Source organism: Dryobates pubescens, chromosome 17 (assembly GCF_014839835.1).
Source record: "Dryobates pubescens isolate bDryPub1 chromosome 17, bDryPub1.pri, whole genome shotgun sequence".
In the NCBI taxonomy this organism is placed as follows: Eukaryota; Metazoa; Chordata; class Aves; order Piciformes; family Picidae; genus Dryobates; species Dryobates pubescens.
The window spans coordinates 697,761-715,274 of record NC_071628.1 but is presented as its reverse complement, the minus strand read 5'-3'; the positions used below and the strand labels follow the sequence as shown (position 1 = coordinate 715,274).

At 38.4% G+C, this 17,514-nt stretch overlaps 1 protein-coding gene across 1 annotated transcript in view; it reads left to right on the top strand.

Annotated features, from left to right (window-relative positions):
• The window catches only part of MEF2A (myocyte enhancer factor 2A), an 87,324-nt gene that overhangs the window by 48,464 nt on the left and 21,346 nt on the right, over nt 1-17,514 (top strand). Inside the window, exons 4-7 of the mRNA XM_054168853.1 lie at nt 12,513-12,644; nt 12,710-12,847; nt 15,724-15,943; nt 16,140-16,199. Coding sequence (XP_054024828.1) covers nt 12,513-12,644; nt 12,710-12,847; nt 15,724-15,943; nt 16,140-16,199 — 550 coding nt within the window. The remainder of the gene's footprint in view (nt 1-12,512; nt 12,645-12,709; nt 12,848-15,723; nt 15,944-16,139; nt 16,200-17,514) is intronic.

Genomic DNA, 17,514 nt, shown 5'->3' with positions numbered 1-17,514 from the left:
TCTTTTTACTGCTGTAATAGATTTATTATTTTTTTTTTTTAAAATTCCTTATCTTGCATTTCGTAATATTGTTCTACTTAAGAAAACTCTTTTCATTCTTTGGCGTTGCTGAAATTGCTTTGTACAGGCTGCTTCCTAACGTTGATGTGCATTTATTTATTTATTTTAAAAGACAGATTGTTGTGGACTTTTAGAAAGATGATACTGCTACAATAATTTTTTTTTCCCTAGTTAATGTCATTTTGTGTTCCTTCATTTCTGACACACATTAAAAAATACTGGAAGTAGGATAGACTTCATTATCATCATTATTTTAAACAGCTTTGGTTTGCCTGCAAATAATCTGAAGCAGCACATGCCTTGTCTCTAAACCAATGATTAGGTTTAATGGTTTCAAGTTAAGAAAGTAGATTTCTTCCACATCTGAAAATAGCACTGGGGTTTTCAACTTACCATGCTGTATTGATATGCTGAGTTTTGCTGAATTGCAGTTTTAGTCACTGATTAAGGCACATATATTTCTGAAGTTTGTCTAGATAGGATGCACTTTTTGGAGTGTCTTTAACGGTTGTGCTTAGCCGTTGTATTACCACTAGCAATTTGATGTAGTTCCACTTCACATTGCTCTCTATCCTTCAACAGTGCTATGGCAGTTAGACTAGTGAGGTTAACTTCAAGCTGTGAAATGAAATTTGCTGTGATAGTCTCAATTTTTTTCTAAGTAAGTTAACAGAGAAAGCTCTAATCACTTAACTGGTGAGTGACCGCTTACCTGGCTGCACAGGAGTAGAATCTCACATTGAATCAGATGGCTCTTCAGGAGGCTGTGCTGCTGTGAGGACTAGAATGTTAATTGTATGTCAAATACTAATAGAGGAGCTTGGTATGGTACCTGCCTACCAAAAACTCTGCAGAAGCAACCTTGAAACAGGTGATGTGGATGTGTTTTAAGAACCAGTATAACTTTCAGTATAAATTTCATCCAGAAGACACAACAGGAGTTTGAATTCTTCATAATAAAGAGTTTGTCTCATTGAAATTTTTTCCCCCTATTCATGTTAATTTCTCTTTAGAGAAGAATGAACAATATGGGTCCAAATATCATTAGCAAAAAAGAAAATGCCTAAATCTTTCCTGTCTTCCACTACCTACAAGCTATTCATGATCAGTACAGTTCCAAGAGACTTATTTTAGTTCTTAGAACGTCACTGAATGTGACAGACATGACCATGGGCATGACTGCTGAGTGTCCTGCCCTACCAGTCTGTGCTATAATTCTGTTGTTTGTAATCCTAAAGTGCAGACCAAATCTAAACAGAAAGCAGTGTTATTTCAAAGTTCTTGTCACAGTTTCTAGTGGCAACATGAGTTGTTAAGGTGATGAATATAACAAATATTTTGGATTCTAACTACGTAACATGAGCTTGTGTGATTTTAGAATAGAATAGAAGTAACCATCTTGGAAAAGACCTTCGAGATCATCAAGTCCAACCTATCACCCAGCACCATCTAATCAACTAAACCATGGCACCAAGTGCCTCATCCAGGCTCTTTCTAAACACCTCCAGTGATGGTGACTCCACCACCTCCCTGGGCAGCACATTCCAATGGCCAATCTCTTTCTGTGAGGAACTTCTTCCTAACATCCAGCCTAAACCTCCCCTGGTGCAGCTTGAGACTGTGTCCTCTTGTTCTGGTGCTGGTTGCCTGGGAGAAGAGACCAAGCCCCACCTGGCTACAACCTCCCTTCAGGTAGTTGTACACAGCAATAAGGTCTCCTCTGTGCCTCCTCTTCTCCAGGGTAAGCAACCCTAGCTTTTTAGTGCTTTCCTTTGCGGTATTTAGATGTAATTGGAATAAATCAAAGTAGTCAACAACCCAAAGATTAAGAGCAAAACCTGTTTTCACTGTTCCTGTAGAACTTACTAGGATGAGGTTTGAATTAAGAAACTTTCACTTCTGCTCGGTTTACTGTAAAAAAACTCAGGCTGTTTTGCTTTTGAATGAGGTCTTAATGATGTAAAACTTGCCATTAGGTGGAACCTGTTATGGTTTTATACCTTACGGCTATTGTTTCCTATGAAAACTACCCTTGGCTCTGGTTTATATTGCAAATTAGCAGAGAGTAGTAACTTATTTATTCCACCCTTCTTCACAAACATTTATTGAAATGCAGACTTTGAACTGTAGAAGCCAAAATGTGTCCAATGTTCTAGACATTTGTAAAATGGAGATGTAATTTCAAGGGCAGTAGCTAAGAGTGTTTTGAGAGATTCTTTAAGGATCTGTCTTGTCTGGGATTCTTTGGTCTGTGAGGGTTTGTTGGAGTGATTCCTACATCCTGTATCTCCTAATGAGGCTCTGTGTTTATGTATTAGTAGCAGAGACTTGGATAACACATTCCAAAAAGTCAAAACTTAATAAAGGTGACTTTTTCCCCCCTCTTTAAAATTTTTTTTAAAAATAATATTTTAGTTTTTAGAAAATCACTGAATGTGACAGACAATACCCAGTTGAGTAATCAAGTGTAGGTGTGCTGAGATACTTCTGATCTTATGATGGAGATTGTGGTTTGTTCATGGTTAGTGTTTCTCTGCAAGTGATGTGGCCCATCTAGGCTGTGATGTTCTCAAGGCTCATCTGAACGAAAGACTTCACACTGATCCTTTCACCTGGTTTGTTTTGCATAGACTGTTCTATCACCTGAATAAAGAAAATATTTATGGTGGCAGTTTTTGTGCTACAGACCAAGGAATCTCCCAGCAGCCCTTATTATAGCATATTGATTTATAATATCATTCTTGCAAATCAATACATATGCAGTGTTAATGTCTTTGTGATATACCACTGATAGTTATTACATCTTATTAATGTCATACCAATGATGTAAGCTCCCCTCTGGATATTATACATCCATGATACATACTAGGGACTGTGGAACGCTAGTTAAGTTTGTTAAATTGTCAGTAGTCTGAATTTTAACATTTAAAATGAGGTTTTACTGGAAGTGTTTGTCAGCTTTGTTCAGTAGGAAGTGGACAATATATTGTTTAAATTAAAACCTCACAAATCCATTGGGAATATTGTGACCATTTTCTAGATCAAAGCTCATGTACATTCTTCCATTGGAAGCTCTTCTAACTGTAACAAGCCATTGCTATTTAAACTTCTGCTCTTTTCTGCATTAACTTAAAATTGGTACCTGTTGAGTATAGTCACTTGCTAAAATGAAAAAAAGTTGAGCATGCCAGTTGTTATCCAATGTTGCCATGAGTTACACCTCATAGCATAAAGTTTAACTCATCTTTCACTGTTCCTCATTCCTATAGACTGTTCCCTTTCCTTCTCTAGGTCCCATCTTTGAGTCCTCCTTACCTTTTAATTTTCCACTGCCTTCTCAGGTTAGGTAAGGACAGGCTCCAAAGAGGTGCTTTGGCTTTCGAATAATTCACCTTAAGTGAAGATTATGCAAGGAAAAACATTAAGTGTATTCCTTGGACACATAACTGAGAAGCTTAGTACTCAAAACATGAGTTGTGACATACTTATTATAGCTTTGTGTCTTGAAGTCCTACATTCTAATTATTTTAATTCAGTGAAAAGAGATGTATCTGCTTGCACCCTGCTTCTTTATTGCTGGCGAGTCTCACTGTCTCATTGTACAGACTTACCTCGGTTGGGATTTTCAAGGAGCTGCTTTCATTGTCTTATTCAAATAGCATCTTTGGATTTTTTTTTCTTTTTTCCTTTTCTTTTTTTGTTTGTTGTTTTGGTCAATACTCTGCACCAATGCTGTGAGCTGGGCTAGTGGCTGTTTGGAGAACACGTGCCCTGTGCACACAGCCGTTCAGCTCTTTGCTTACACACTTGGACATCTTTTTAGGTGAAACAAAATGGTGGTTCCACAGCAGTGCTAATCGAAGCTGGTTCTGGTAGATGTTAGTGTAGCCAGCTCCCATTATCTTCCATCTTAATGATATTATAACAGTTGCATGAATGCTTAGAATCCACTAAATATTTTCCTTTGGAATAGTGTTCTTTGTCTTGTAATTACTATTCTGACAATACTAAATTATCTTGAGTCCCAAGACTTTCAAACTTTGTAACACTTTCCAATTGTCAAGCTGTAAGGAGGAATTCAGGACAAGAACTGTTCAGAATAGCGATGCTGCATAGGGAGGTAGACTAAAAGAAATTTGTTCTTTTATTTCATTTTGTTACTATCAGGGTTAAAGAATTTTTTTTCTTGGCAAACTATGAGTTGGAGATAATATTTTTACCAAAGAACTTCTAAAAGATTATGAAGGACATTTTGCAGATGGGTTGCTACACTTGGAAACTTTTCATGTTCCATATGGCTTATCTGCAGTATACTGTTGCTGTAAGGAGACGTTCAGCTGGTTATTGCTGTTGCTGAGTTATATGTTAACCATTGCAAGTATGTGAAGAGGTATATATGGGAGTATGTGTAGGTACATATGTATATTGTCACTTGAGTAAGGATTGAAAAAAGCTTATATGTACCATGAAATATCTCTTTGAACATTCTAACACAGAACTGTTTTTTCCTTGTTTTTACCCTTGATTTTCTTTGTGTCAGATGTCATTCCCTGAATGAACAATAAAATAGATTTAATTCATATGCTGAGGGGTAGCTTCTGCTTCCTGAAAAATGAACATCAGTGTACTTTGTCTTTCGTTTTTAATAAACAGATTGGATAAGATCACCTTAGACTGGCAATTTAGTGCTCTCTAATGGAATAACTTAGTTGGTGGTACTTTCTATAAAACAGGCAAAAGAAAAATCTGCTTAGCAATACAGAATCTATGTTAAGTTGTATAGAAGTGAAGCAGACAGGCGCATCAAGTATCAGATTTGGAGAGCTTGGCTTAGCTTTTGCTGTGGAAACAGTATTATCAGTGCTAATGGATTACTAATCTTTTTAAGTCTTGAGAAGTTCATTTCGGAGTGAGGAATTCAGCTTGTTTGTAGGTCAGCAACTGCATTATAAAGTCCACAGTTTGCAGATAGTGTTTCTCTAAAATCACAAATTCAAAGCAGCAGCTTTCCTTCCTATACCTTCCAGTACAGTACATGGTGTAATATTCCAGGAATTGTTATTAAGAGGGAATTGTTATTAACAATTGCTTGTGGTTTATCTACTTAAAATAATGTTTCTCGGCAAAGATACCTCAAGCTGGAATTTAAGCTTTTTACAGTATTGTGTCTAAAACCCTTTTGTATGTGTTATTTTATATAAATGAGAGCTTGAATCCCGAGTGCCATCTTTATCATATCTGGGAGGAATTTGACAGCTAGCTTTCAGGTTTGGCAAGCGAGGGATACATGTTAAAATTTGCCAGATACTGGAAGTGCTCCAACAGTTGAAAGAAGACTGTGTCTTTTCTTAGAGTGGTATATAACAGGGACACTGATAAAATTTCAAATCATGAACATTTTTCTGCTGTAAATCATGAGTACCTTTGCCTAAAACTGAATATAGCAGAGAATTGCTTAAAGGGCTCTTGCGTTTCATGGGCTAGTGGTACAGGTTTAGAGCTGAGGGCTTTTTGTTTGTAAGATCCTGGAATAAGTAATCCTAACCCTTTTTATTTATTTATTATTATTTTTTTATTTCCCCTAACATATCTACTACAATATTTGGGCAAGATACATAATCATTGTATCAAACTTTGTTGAAGTACAGCACTTGGGTTTTTTTGCAGAAGATCAACTACTTTTGAAATACCACTGCTAATTGAGCACAGATACAGAGAGTATCACTTCAGTAAGCTGCAAGTAGAGTGTGTCTGGTTTTCAGTTTTTACTTAGTATACATTTTTTTTTTTTGTTTGGGGACCCTACCAGAAAGATGCTGAGGCCTTGTTCTTTAAGAAGTTAAGCTCTCCAAGTTGCTTAGCTTGTGGAAATGTCTGTCGTAATCTAATTTGACTTCCTATGCGTTTCACTGAAGCTTTGAAAGCTGGGCACTGCTCTGCTTGACTGTGCTGGTTTGGGATGTATGTATTTGTGGCTATAATTAGAATGTGAAATGTGAGCTGATAGCATAGCAAAATGTAATTGAAAATGTGTCGGGGGTACTGCAAGGAACAGTATTAGGGCTAAACTTAAGTAGCCTCCTAACTCAGAGGAAAGGAAAACAGCTTCCTAATGAAATTTGAAGCTGCTTCAGTGGGTGAAGTTGAGAGTATTAACAGACCCTGAGGAAAATTTACAAAATGTGTAAACATTACATAAAACAATCCAGTACATCTAACTTTTTTCCAAAGAAATTGGAGCATACAGAGCTTCCAACACAAACCCCTTAGGAGCTACGTGGCTTTTGTCTGGCTGTTCACTTCTGATGCATATGCTGCACTTAGGGTTCCCCCCTGCTTGTATTTTAGACGGTGGTCAAATTCCTGTGCTCAGCACTGCAGGGTCAAGCTCGGACTTTGCAGAACTTCAGAGAAAAGAAACAGAAATCATGATACTTCTAAAGCCAAACTGACCTGCAGGAAGTTGAAAAACAACTATAAATAGCTTTCAGTTACCAGAAACTCTCCTCAGATACTTGAATATGCCTTATATATAACAGGGGAAAAATGACCATGTGTGAAGCATGATACACTGTAGTATTGTTCGAGATGATGAAAGGCAAATTTCGTGTTCCAAAAAAGAAAAATCCAGCCTGGTTTTAGGCTCAACTTCTTGGCACCAGTGTGGAACAGGAAGCAAATAATAAAGCAATTGTCATGTTTTCAGCATGAGTTTTTGCTATATGTGAAGTCTGTAGTGGTACATATAGTTCTTGCCAGCTGAAGTTGTTCTCCACTGTGGGAAGGCAGCTGAACTGCATTAAAGGAATATGCCCTGTTTTTTCTTCCACAAGTGGTTCTTACAATAAGAATGAAAACTGAGTGGGAGTCTAGTGCTGTGACTACTGTATTTACCCTTCATCTTGTGAATATCTCAGAAAAACAGGTGCAGCTTTTAATGTAGGATGTGATTATCAGTGGTGGCTAAAGCAATGGTTTGCTGCTGCCAGGAAGGGACAGGCCATTCTTTACGCCTGCTTTGTACATGCCAGCTCAGCTTGTACAGTGCAAAATCACCTTATTCCTGCTACAATTGAAAACAAACCCAACAAAAATAAGTTAAAGAATGGCCAAGGAGAATTTTCTATCATTTCAGTGAAGCAAAAATTATTTACTGCAGGCTCAAGCAAACATCAGTTGGTATAAAGGTGCTCTCCTGGATCATGCACTTTCTGCGGCAGTAAGTTGTTACTGTCAATGAGTTCATCAAACTGCTTCCACAGAGGTTTCAGCAATTCCCTGAAAACATGGAGAAACAACCTTAAAGCGTGGATCTCCATAATCATCTTCAGAGATGGACTGTGAGACTGATCCTGAAGGCTATGATATGGCTGCGTAGCTTTCGGTTGTCCTTGGCTCTCGGTTTTAGGAATAATTTTAATTGGCAGGAAAGGCACTGTTGCAACCTGGGCTAATGCTTCTGGTTTTTACGTTTTGGTGGTGTGACTGCAGCTTCAGTCTTTTGCTTCAGTGATCTTACCATAGCTGAGCATTGCTCCTCATGACAGCGTGATGTTTAGTCCTGACCTTCCTTTACATTGCTGCATGAGTGCTTGGCAGCTGCATTCTTCGGTGAGGAGTCTTTGCAAGTGGCAGCAGTGTCCTCTCCCTCTCTGCTCTTACGTGGCAGCTCTCTAGGCTATCAGGAAACTGTTTAGTTGGTTGGTTATCCTTTTGATAACCACAGTGTATGTGCCTGCTGGAGCAGCGGTACTATTTGACAGTATTAGTGGAGCCTTCTCACTACTTCAAGTCTGAGGAATGCTTCTTAAAATTATGGTTTCAAAGGAGGTACTTACTTCAAATTTATTCTGCTTCACAGCTTTTCTGTGTTCTGACTGCAACAGCAGAAACACAACAAGCCAAGTGAAAGGTTTACCTTATCCAAGGGAAATCGCTTTTCATTTCAATCTTAGTCAAATTTTGGAATAGTTTTTTTTCTCATGTTTTTGGATGAAGCACCATCAAAAATCCTGTTTGGCCAGCTCCAAGAGTAAGTGCAAAAATAGAGCTGTTAACATGATACATGGTAGCATTGATAGCAACAACCATTTCCTTTTTGTGTAATATTACAAGAAGCCCAACGCTGAAAATGTTTTGAATGAACTGACACTTTCTTGCACTTTATAACACTTTCACATGAGGTCATCCAGCTTTCTTGCTTTAAGGCATAAAAATATTGTTTCCTGAGGTGACAATGAACATAATCAAGTTCTCTGCAGTTTTGCCAGAGCTGGTAAGGAGCCCAGACCACTAATATCAGAAACCTTGGCTTTTTAACCACACTCACTGAATCGGAGCACAAAACAAGCTGATTGTGCTCCTTCAGCCACTAGCATCATGTCTCTTCAGAGTCAGATATAAAAACCAGGATCTTTCATGGGGAGGACAGTTGGGGCTTGTCACTTAACGTCTTCTCTGGTAGCAGTAATAGGTGTTTACTAGTTCAGAGTTTCTGGTTTCCAGAGCTGCTGCTGACCAGTACATTGAGCCTGTGTAAGTTTGTGTGAGAGAAGCTGTGTGCAGCTGGGCTGGAACAAGCCTTGGAGAGAAGGTGGTGACTTGATTTCATGCTATGGAGTCTCGGCATTCTGCATTTTACATTTCTCTGGATTTTGTGGAAGGAAGTTTATGCTAAGATAATTACATTGTGATGGTTGAATATCATCTTTGCTTGCACATGGATCATACAATAAATAATTGTATTTTTGTGCTCTTTGCTATCTGCTGCAGTGAAATTCATCTTGAATTGTGAAAGGAACTAATTTTTTTCTTTCATGTTTTGCATGAAACCCTTCTACTGTTCCGTAGATGTTTCCGGCCTAAGCACGATTCTTTTCTTAAATTAGCAAAACCCAGTGCAATTGAAAAGTACTTTGCATAGTATGGGGAAGTCAAGGGAAGTACTTGGGACCTTGTACCATGTGCTTGAATATAAAATTGAAACTTGTCATAGCCAGCCCAGCCATTCTTATACAGTGTTTATGAACTCTGCCATTAAAATCTAATTTACCAATAAATAGACTATTTTGCATATCTTTAGTTTTACACAGTAGAACAAAAGCATTTTAAAACTTCTGGGCCATTCTGCAATATTGGTATGATCAGAGCTGTCTGGAACAGTTGCATAGCAGCTTTGTATGACACAGGTCTCTTGTTGTCTTTGTTTCATTCTTTTTTTCTTTTTTCTTTCTTTTAACCTGCTTTGGTTCCTTGTGGATATTTAGCACAACTTTCTGACAAAAATCACTCCTTTTCTCTCTCATCAGTGAGTTAATCCAGTCTAATATCAAAGCTGCACAATCTCAGTTACTGAAGGCACAATGCAGTGTGTTGGCAAACATGTTGGAACGATTTCCAGTAATTTTGGCTAAGTCTTAGAGGAAGTGGAAAATAATACAGATTAACTCAAAAGGCCTCACATTCCCTTAGATAATCTGGAAAACAAGGCTTAACACCAGAAGGTAATTACTGGGAGCACCCAATAGCAAAACTTTAGATTTAATGTACTTTTTCCTTCTTACAGTAGTAAGAAAACTTAGTTATTGGCCTCAACTGCAAAATCTGTTTTTATTCTAAACAACCTTGTGGGTCCCAGCAGAAAAACACAACTCTTTCTTTTGTGCAAATACTACATGGTCTCACTAACTGTTACGCTGGTGTTTTCTTGTTTGGTTTGGGTTTTTTTTCCTGTACCTCTCTCACTCTTCAGTTGTCAGAGTTAATGATTTCCATCTCCATGACAATAATGTCCTGGAAATAGCTGAGGGGAGCGGGTGAGTTTATCTACATTAATGGGAGAAATACTAAGTTTTAGCTGTAGAGGATCTGGAGGGTGGGGTCAGCAGTTGTTTATGGAGTTTCGCTTTCCTGTGTCCCCACAGCGACTCCCAGCAGTTGTGCCTCCCTTGTTTTCCCTTCAGCAGTGGCCTGTTATCGTGTCTCACTCTTCAGCCGGCAAGAGAGCCGAGGCTGGGCTGGCTCGCGTCGGCTTCGCCTGCCCGTGTGAACAGATTGCAGCATTCCGCTTGTTCAGACGAGCTGCCGAGCAGAAATGTTTTACTCTTGTTACTGGGCAATGATAAAGTTGGCAGTCTTTTTATGGTTAGGTCCTCAAAGTGGCAGTTCATGTTTTAGTGATATGGAGACAGAGCTTTGGATATCAGACCCAGACTTATTATCTGTAACAGTGAGCCATGGCTTAAATCCTTCCACAATGACAGGAACCCCATCTGGAGTGACGGTTTCCAGAATCTGAAACGGGAGATACTGAGGCATTTTCCTTCCTCATGAGTCAAAGCAGAGTTAACCCTATTGTTATAAAATATAAAACCAAACATCATCAAGAGGAAGGATGCAATTTTATGATTAACTAAAATGTCTTCCTTTATATTAGAACTTTGAGTCTAATTTTCAGACAGATCTGGGAGTGTGAATTAGCAGCATGACACTTAAAAGCTTTTGCTTTAGTGTTTTAGAATATTGAAAGGAACACTAATGAATCTCTCCTGCTGCAGTACTTGCAAGTGCTGTAATGCATTTATCAAAGGAGGAGAACTAGATAATGTGGATTTCATGCAAGATCTTCCCTTATAGTATCTAAATACAGCTCCTAATTGTCTCTTGGACACTCCTTAAGCATATTGACGCTGAGCACCATGTGAAGATCTGCTGGGATTCTATTTACAGAATTCTGTGGGTTGCAGGGGTTAAGTGTAATCCAGATTACACAGTGTTAACATTTTCCCTACTGATATGAAAGTGTAGAAGACTGGCAGGCTGACTTGTTAGGAAGGGCTGGGAGAGGGATAAGAGGCTCCGACCTTGAGAGGCCGAGCAGCCGGCCCTTGTATGGCCAAGTCCCTATACGTGTCCTGCTGATTGGTTAGAAGAGCAGGATCAGTGGTGTGACAGGTGTTGGAGGAACCTACACCTGTTTTCCCCATATGCTGATTTAGTGACTACATTTTTGTGGGAGTTCCAGATACTGCGTGGGATACACAGAGCGAGCCAAGAAACTTGAGAAGGAATTCTAGCGTATGGTGACCTGTGATATTAAAGAATTTCAGCCGGTGTAATTGAATTTTCAAGTGCTGCTTTAAAAGTGAAGTACAGACAGGCAGTAATTTGCATATACGTAGATGAATAGTGAGAAAGCCTTGTGTCTCTCTTTTATTGTATTAAAATGAGTTGATAGCTCCTCGGGAAAAATGCTGACAAATACTACAGTCTAAATTGAGTTTGTATTTTTTTATCAAATAGTCAGTGTTATGGAAATGTAGCAAAACCAAATGCAATTTCTATATGGTGCTGAGAACATCAGCTTGCAGGTTTCCAGTCTTACGATTTTAGTGTGAAATTCATAGAATATAGAGAATTTCTCACCAAAAATCCCCTAAATACACAGTGTTTCATGCCTGTCTAGATCTGTTGCTCCCTTATGTATTGCTAATATGTACTTGTTACAAAATTTTATGTTGCTTTTCTTTTGAAACTTGCAGTAGCAGTTTTTCCACAGGTGATCTTTTCAATTGTGCTTTGGTTTAAATGAAAACTTGCAAAGAAGGATTTCTGATTGTGTAATGGTGGAAAAAAGCCACCAAACAACAAGGAATGTAAACTTCTTTAAAACCTTGCAGTTCCATATCCTTCCTTGTGGTAGTTTATTTGTAATGCCTAGGTTGTGGACAATTTTGGTTTTTTCATCAGGGGATGTTGATGTGAATTCTCCATCAGGAAACGGGAAGTGGCCCAATAAAGCAGTTGCATCAAATTCATCTAAAGGAGTCTGAAAAAAACATATTTAGCAAACTAAGTAGTTTTAGAGAGGGATTATGTAACTTCTTCCCTATATGTTTTGCAGTCCTTGTGCAGGATGGCAGAAGTGCAGGGAAATCCTGCCTTTGTAAATTAATGAGACCGAGTGTTACATGCATTCGTGTGCTGCAATTGTTGAATTCCAATATCTTAGCCACTGTATTTCTCAGTTTAACCATATGCTCCATAAAATGTGAATGTATGGAAACCCATTCATTAAAGATCCAGTCAACTGGCTTTTAATTAGCAGTGATTAACTCCTTTACCATAGGCTTTGAGTGTTTCTTGTGTGTCAGGCAACTTTACTCTGTCAACCAGAATCTAAAAACGATTTTGTGCGGAACAGTGTGGGGACAAAATGGTTGTAGGTTGAAGTTATCCAGGAGGTGGCACTTGGGGAAAAGCCTGTGCCTCTGAATGGACCTTTTCTTTGTGTACTATGCCACTATTTTGAAAGACTAAGCTTGTCTGTTGAACAGTGAGTTTTGTCTGTGAAAGTTTAATGTAGTTTCAGGGGCTCTGAATGATTCAGTAGTGTACAAAACTTCTTGGCAAGTTAGTATGATTTGTATGTGAATTTTCCAATTGTATTTCAGACCTTAAGAAAGAAAGGCCTTAATGGTTGTGAGAGTCCTGATGCTGACGATTACTTTGAGCACAGTCCGCTATCGGAGGACAGATTCAGCAAACTAAATGAAGATAGTGATTTTATTTTCAAGCGAGGCCCTGTAAGTACTTTTATTTTATCTCTACTTTTTATTTGTTGATCCTTTTTATTAACTTCATTATTTAGGCTCTGAACAAGAAGGAACACAGAGGGTGCGACAGCCCGGACCCTGACACTTCATATGTGCTCACGCCACATACAGAAGAAAAATATAAAAAAATTAATGAAGAGTTTGATAATATGATGCGGAATCATAAAATCGCAGTGAGTACTACAGTATGGCTTGTGCTTCTCTTACGTGCATGAGAATGTCCATGGGGTTTGCTTACGGCTGAAACCACTGCAGAGACAAGAGTGTAATGGTTTGAGAAGGGAGTACGTACTGTAGGGGAAAGCGAGATGCTGACACTTGACCTTCTTAAAATACAGCTTACCTTAAAGAATAAAGGTTTGTCTCCGGTTCCCTTTTTTTGCACTCAATTTTTCATACCTTGTGAATATGAGGTAACACTTCTCAATTTCAGGAGACTAGCTGCATTGCTTAATCCTACCTAAAATACTCTTGTAAAGATAGATTTTTGTCGTGGGATGTTGGATAGTTTATTTACATCTTCTAGCTCTTTGTTGCTGAAGATTTTACAGTATGTTCAAATCAGCCAGAAAGAATTGGATTGATTTTGTCATCAAATCAGTGTAATTTGTTTTGCTGAAGACTGGATGTAGAAAGATGCTTAGATCTTTAAAAGTGAAGACTGATACACGGTGGGAGCCTCAAAAGATCAGTGTCCTACTTGTGCTGCAATTGATGGAAGCTGCTGGTTTGAAAATTTTGTCCCAAGTGCTTAACCTGTGTGGAGCCATAATTCTTAGCTCTGGAACTCACGGAGTTTGGGGATAACAGCAGTGTAAATTTTGCATGTTTTTCATGGACATTTAATTTCCATCTGCAGAAAGCAATTTATGTGGAGTATTACAGGGGAAGTATTTCGTAATGCAGAGCTCTGCCACGACCTTTCGAGTTTAAAGTTGCAAATCTTGCAACAATTAAAGTAAATGGCCTGGTTAGGGCAATCGGCACAGACCCTGGGGCAATCAAGTAGGGTGTCCCCAAACTGCTTGCTGAAACTTAGAATTATTTCATTGTTGAGAGCAATAAGGGACGTCTCTGGGGACTTACCGGCAAAACCAGTCGTGACACCCAGCCTCACCTCTTTAGCTTCATTCAAGTAAAAAGAAATTGCTAAATATGCTTTCTTCTTACTTTGTTTTGAAGCTCTTGATAGCCAGTATTTCTGTGTTGAGACATCTTGAGGCCTCATTTCTTAGTGTGCTGCAGCTCAATTGCTCTTCCTTGATTTTCTGTGCTCTTCATGAACAGCCTAAATTATTTGTGGACCAGTGTAAATGAAAATGGCAAGATGATTTTAATTTAGCTCTGCAGTTCTGTATTTATAGCTTAAATTGGACCTGTTACGGTTCAGTTTCCAGTACTTAAGGTTCTGTATAAGAACATAGTTTCCTTTGTTCTAGCGTATTCATTACTTCAAAGGCTAGGAATGAGGCAAAGCATGAAGTATTCAGTCATAACCAAATGAGTGCTGCAGATGGGCAGAGGTAGTCTTTATTGTAAGGTGTGGGGAGAAGCTGCCATTTATTAGTTCTATATTGAGAAACCTACAGAAAAAAATGTTCCAGCTGTTAGCTTCTAGCATTGTTTTAAGCATACTTAAGGTATTTCAAGTTTAGGTCGAATTACTCAACAGCTGCTGTTTAAAAACAACCTTTTTCTGTAGATACTGAACAGTTACTTGAAGTAATTTCCTCTGAAAACAAATACCAGTACAGCTTGCCATTAGTTTGATACAGTGAATGATTTGCTAGCATTACGTCGCTATGCTTCATTACTTTTTCCTTCCATCTGTGCCAAACATTGATAATTATTCTTAGAATGCTTCAGTAGGGACACTGTTGTTGGCTCTCACTAGTAAGAGATGTTGTTCTGTGTAGAACATGTATTCTACTCTTTGAATGGGAATGGATATTGTTGTATTTCTAATACTGTTGTACAAAAGGATCACTCTGAGTAAATTTTAAGCTGCACATCACAAAAGTGGATCTTTTTAACTATACCTGCTAGATCGTGAATGTTTATGATCTGCATTTGACTTCTAAATCCAGACTGTTACCTCTGTTTTGTCAATAAATGCTGCTGACTTTTTACCCTGAAATTGTACCTGTCATGGGTTTGTTTCTAGTAGTTACGAGAGCTGTGACAGAAAAAAGTCCCTCTTATTTCAGAAACTCGTCACTGTCAAAGGATAGGAATGAGACAAAGGCCAAAGAAGTTAGTCATAAGCAAATGAGTACCATAGATGGGCAGGCATCTAAGCTTTTGATTCAGATTGTTGAATAACAAACATACATGCTTCAGGGATATAGTTGCCTTTTAAATAATGCTAGAAAAATTAGAATTGTAGAAAATAAGATTTGGCAAAAAGAAAGAGTGGTTGTTTATGCAGAGCTTTATGGAACACAGCTCGGAATAATGAGAACTGAAATGCTGAAATCCAAATCAGTGAACTTGGTGAATTTCTAAATCTCTCTCCCTTCTTTGGTTGTTGAAAATGACAGTTCTGGAGCTGAGTAGCAATGTTTTATGATGGTTATCAATAGAAAATGTATTCACTAACTTCTTTTTTTGTGTGTGTGTAACAACTGGCTATTTTATACTGTGCATGATTATGCTTACATTTTGGAGGTACCACAGTTCCTGGGTTTGTAGACATGTTCTGCTTGTCATTGCTTTGCAATAATCCAAATTAACTGGTAAATCTGTTGTATTTCTGAGTTTGTGAATTCATGTGGATAGCTTCAATTTTTGTATTTGACCTTTCAGTATTTCAGAAGTTTGTGTAATTCTTTTGGAACTGTATTTATATAATGCATAAGAATTTCACACTATGTGGCAAATGGATGTTCTAGTACGGTTTAAAAACTAACATGATTAACTGTGTGGTGGTCTGTTTTTTAAAACCTCAGTAGTTCTTGACAAACTTCAATGTGTATTTTTATGATATGCTATTTTTCCAGAGTCACTACTAATATTGTCTTGTGTCTGTTCCTCATCTTCTTTCCTCCAGCCTGGCTTGCCTGCTCAGAATTTCTCGATGTCAGTTACAGTTCCAGTGTCCAATCCCAACACTTTAACCTACAGTAATCCAGGGAGTTCCCTCGTATCCCCATCGCTGGCAGCCAGTTCATCGTTAACGGACACAACCATGCTCTCCCCACCTCAGACCACCCTACATCGGAACGTATCGCCTGGGGCCCCTCAGAGACCACCGAGTACTGGCAACGCAGGTAAGGTTTCACTGCTGTGGTGCTTTCCTTTTGTACTCTCATTTTAGTGAGTTAAAGGCCACCTTCAATCCCTCTCCTCCCCCAGGTAATAAGTCCTTAATGATATCAGTGCATTTTCTTAAGTTTTGAAGTACAAAATGCTACAGTATTTCAATAAGAGCAAGTGAGTTTAATGCTCTGGCTGTTTTTTAATTAGGTGGGATGCTGGGGACAACTGACCTCACAGTCCCAAATGGAGCTGGTACCAGTCCAGTTGGTAAGTGTAATATCATGTCTGTGTTGAAAAATACTATTGTGGGTTTAGTTCCACTGTTACTTAAAAGCAGCTTAATATTTTCACTCTGAAAACATGGTTGTAGAAAAACACAGGTTGCCATTTTTGTAGTTGCTGTGAAATTGTCAAGTCTTGTCAATCCTTATCAGGCATTTAACTTTTTACTGCCATGCCCTTTCCACTTCAGTAATATTTACTTTTGTGATTTTAGTGGTTTTCAGTAGTAGTGTGCTGCTCTTGCTTTTGTATTTCTCTACAGCACTTTGAAAAGGTCTTGTGTTCAGCGCATTTCTGACTTTGCATGAAATTCACTGCACTTACTCAACCATCACACAGAAGACAACTCATCTGTGTTCTCAACTCTAGTATTCACAAGACCTGGATGTTTGGTACTGGTTGTGGTGCCAATCAAAATGAAGAAAATACAGACTGTATTGTTTGTATTGCCATGTGTATCGTGTTAATTACAAATCTTGGAAGCCAGTAGCTAGGTTCTGTCTTAATTCTGGAAGATGATCAGAATTTCTTTCAAAAACAAATTAGAGGTCTTGCCAAAAATCGAATTCGGAGTATTTTTCGATCTTCAGTAAAAAGATATGGCAGCACTTTTTCATTTAAATAATATGTTGTCTCCCCTAAACAAATTTTACTACTTTGATAGAGGGCAGGCAGCCATTGAAATTTGCTGTGCCTTAGAAAGACAGTTCACCCATTTCCTTCATGGTCCTTCCATTTCTTTAGGTGTCTTGGTAACTGAAGGTTGGAATTGCATGCAACTTTCCTTGGTATGTGTTTGGAGCAATGAATTAGAGAAGCAACTGTTGGCCTTTCAGTAGTTGCCCACTGACTACTTAGTGTGGCAACTGGGCAAAAGTTCTTTGAAGATAGAGTCAGGCAGTTGAATTTATAAATAAAAAAAGCTGCAGCTACAAGGCTGAAAGCACAGGATTACCTTTCTACTCTCCATTCTTTGCTTATGTGCAGCAAAGATATGAAATATTTAAGTGTGGTTTCCATCAGGTAAGCAAGATTTTAAATGAAGGAAACTTCTTCAGTTGAAAAAGATTACTATTTTTAGAAAGTGTGGAGGTCAGATGCTGATTTCCATAGTATTTCTCAAGTTGGACTAAATAAGTTTATTATCAGGCCATTTCAGGCCTCTTTTCCAACATCAGACTTTAGTAGCAGCAGCCTCAGATTTAAGACTCGTTCTTTCAGTAAGCAAATAAAGCAGTTGCTCACAGCCCTTGCTAGGAAATGTTGAACGGTCGGAACCCCCAGTTACAGCAGCTTGGTG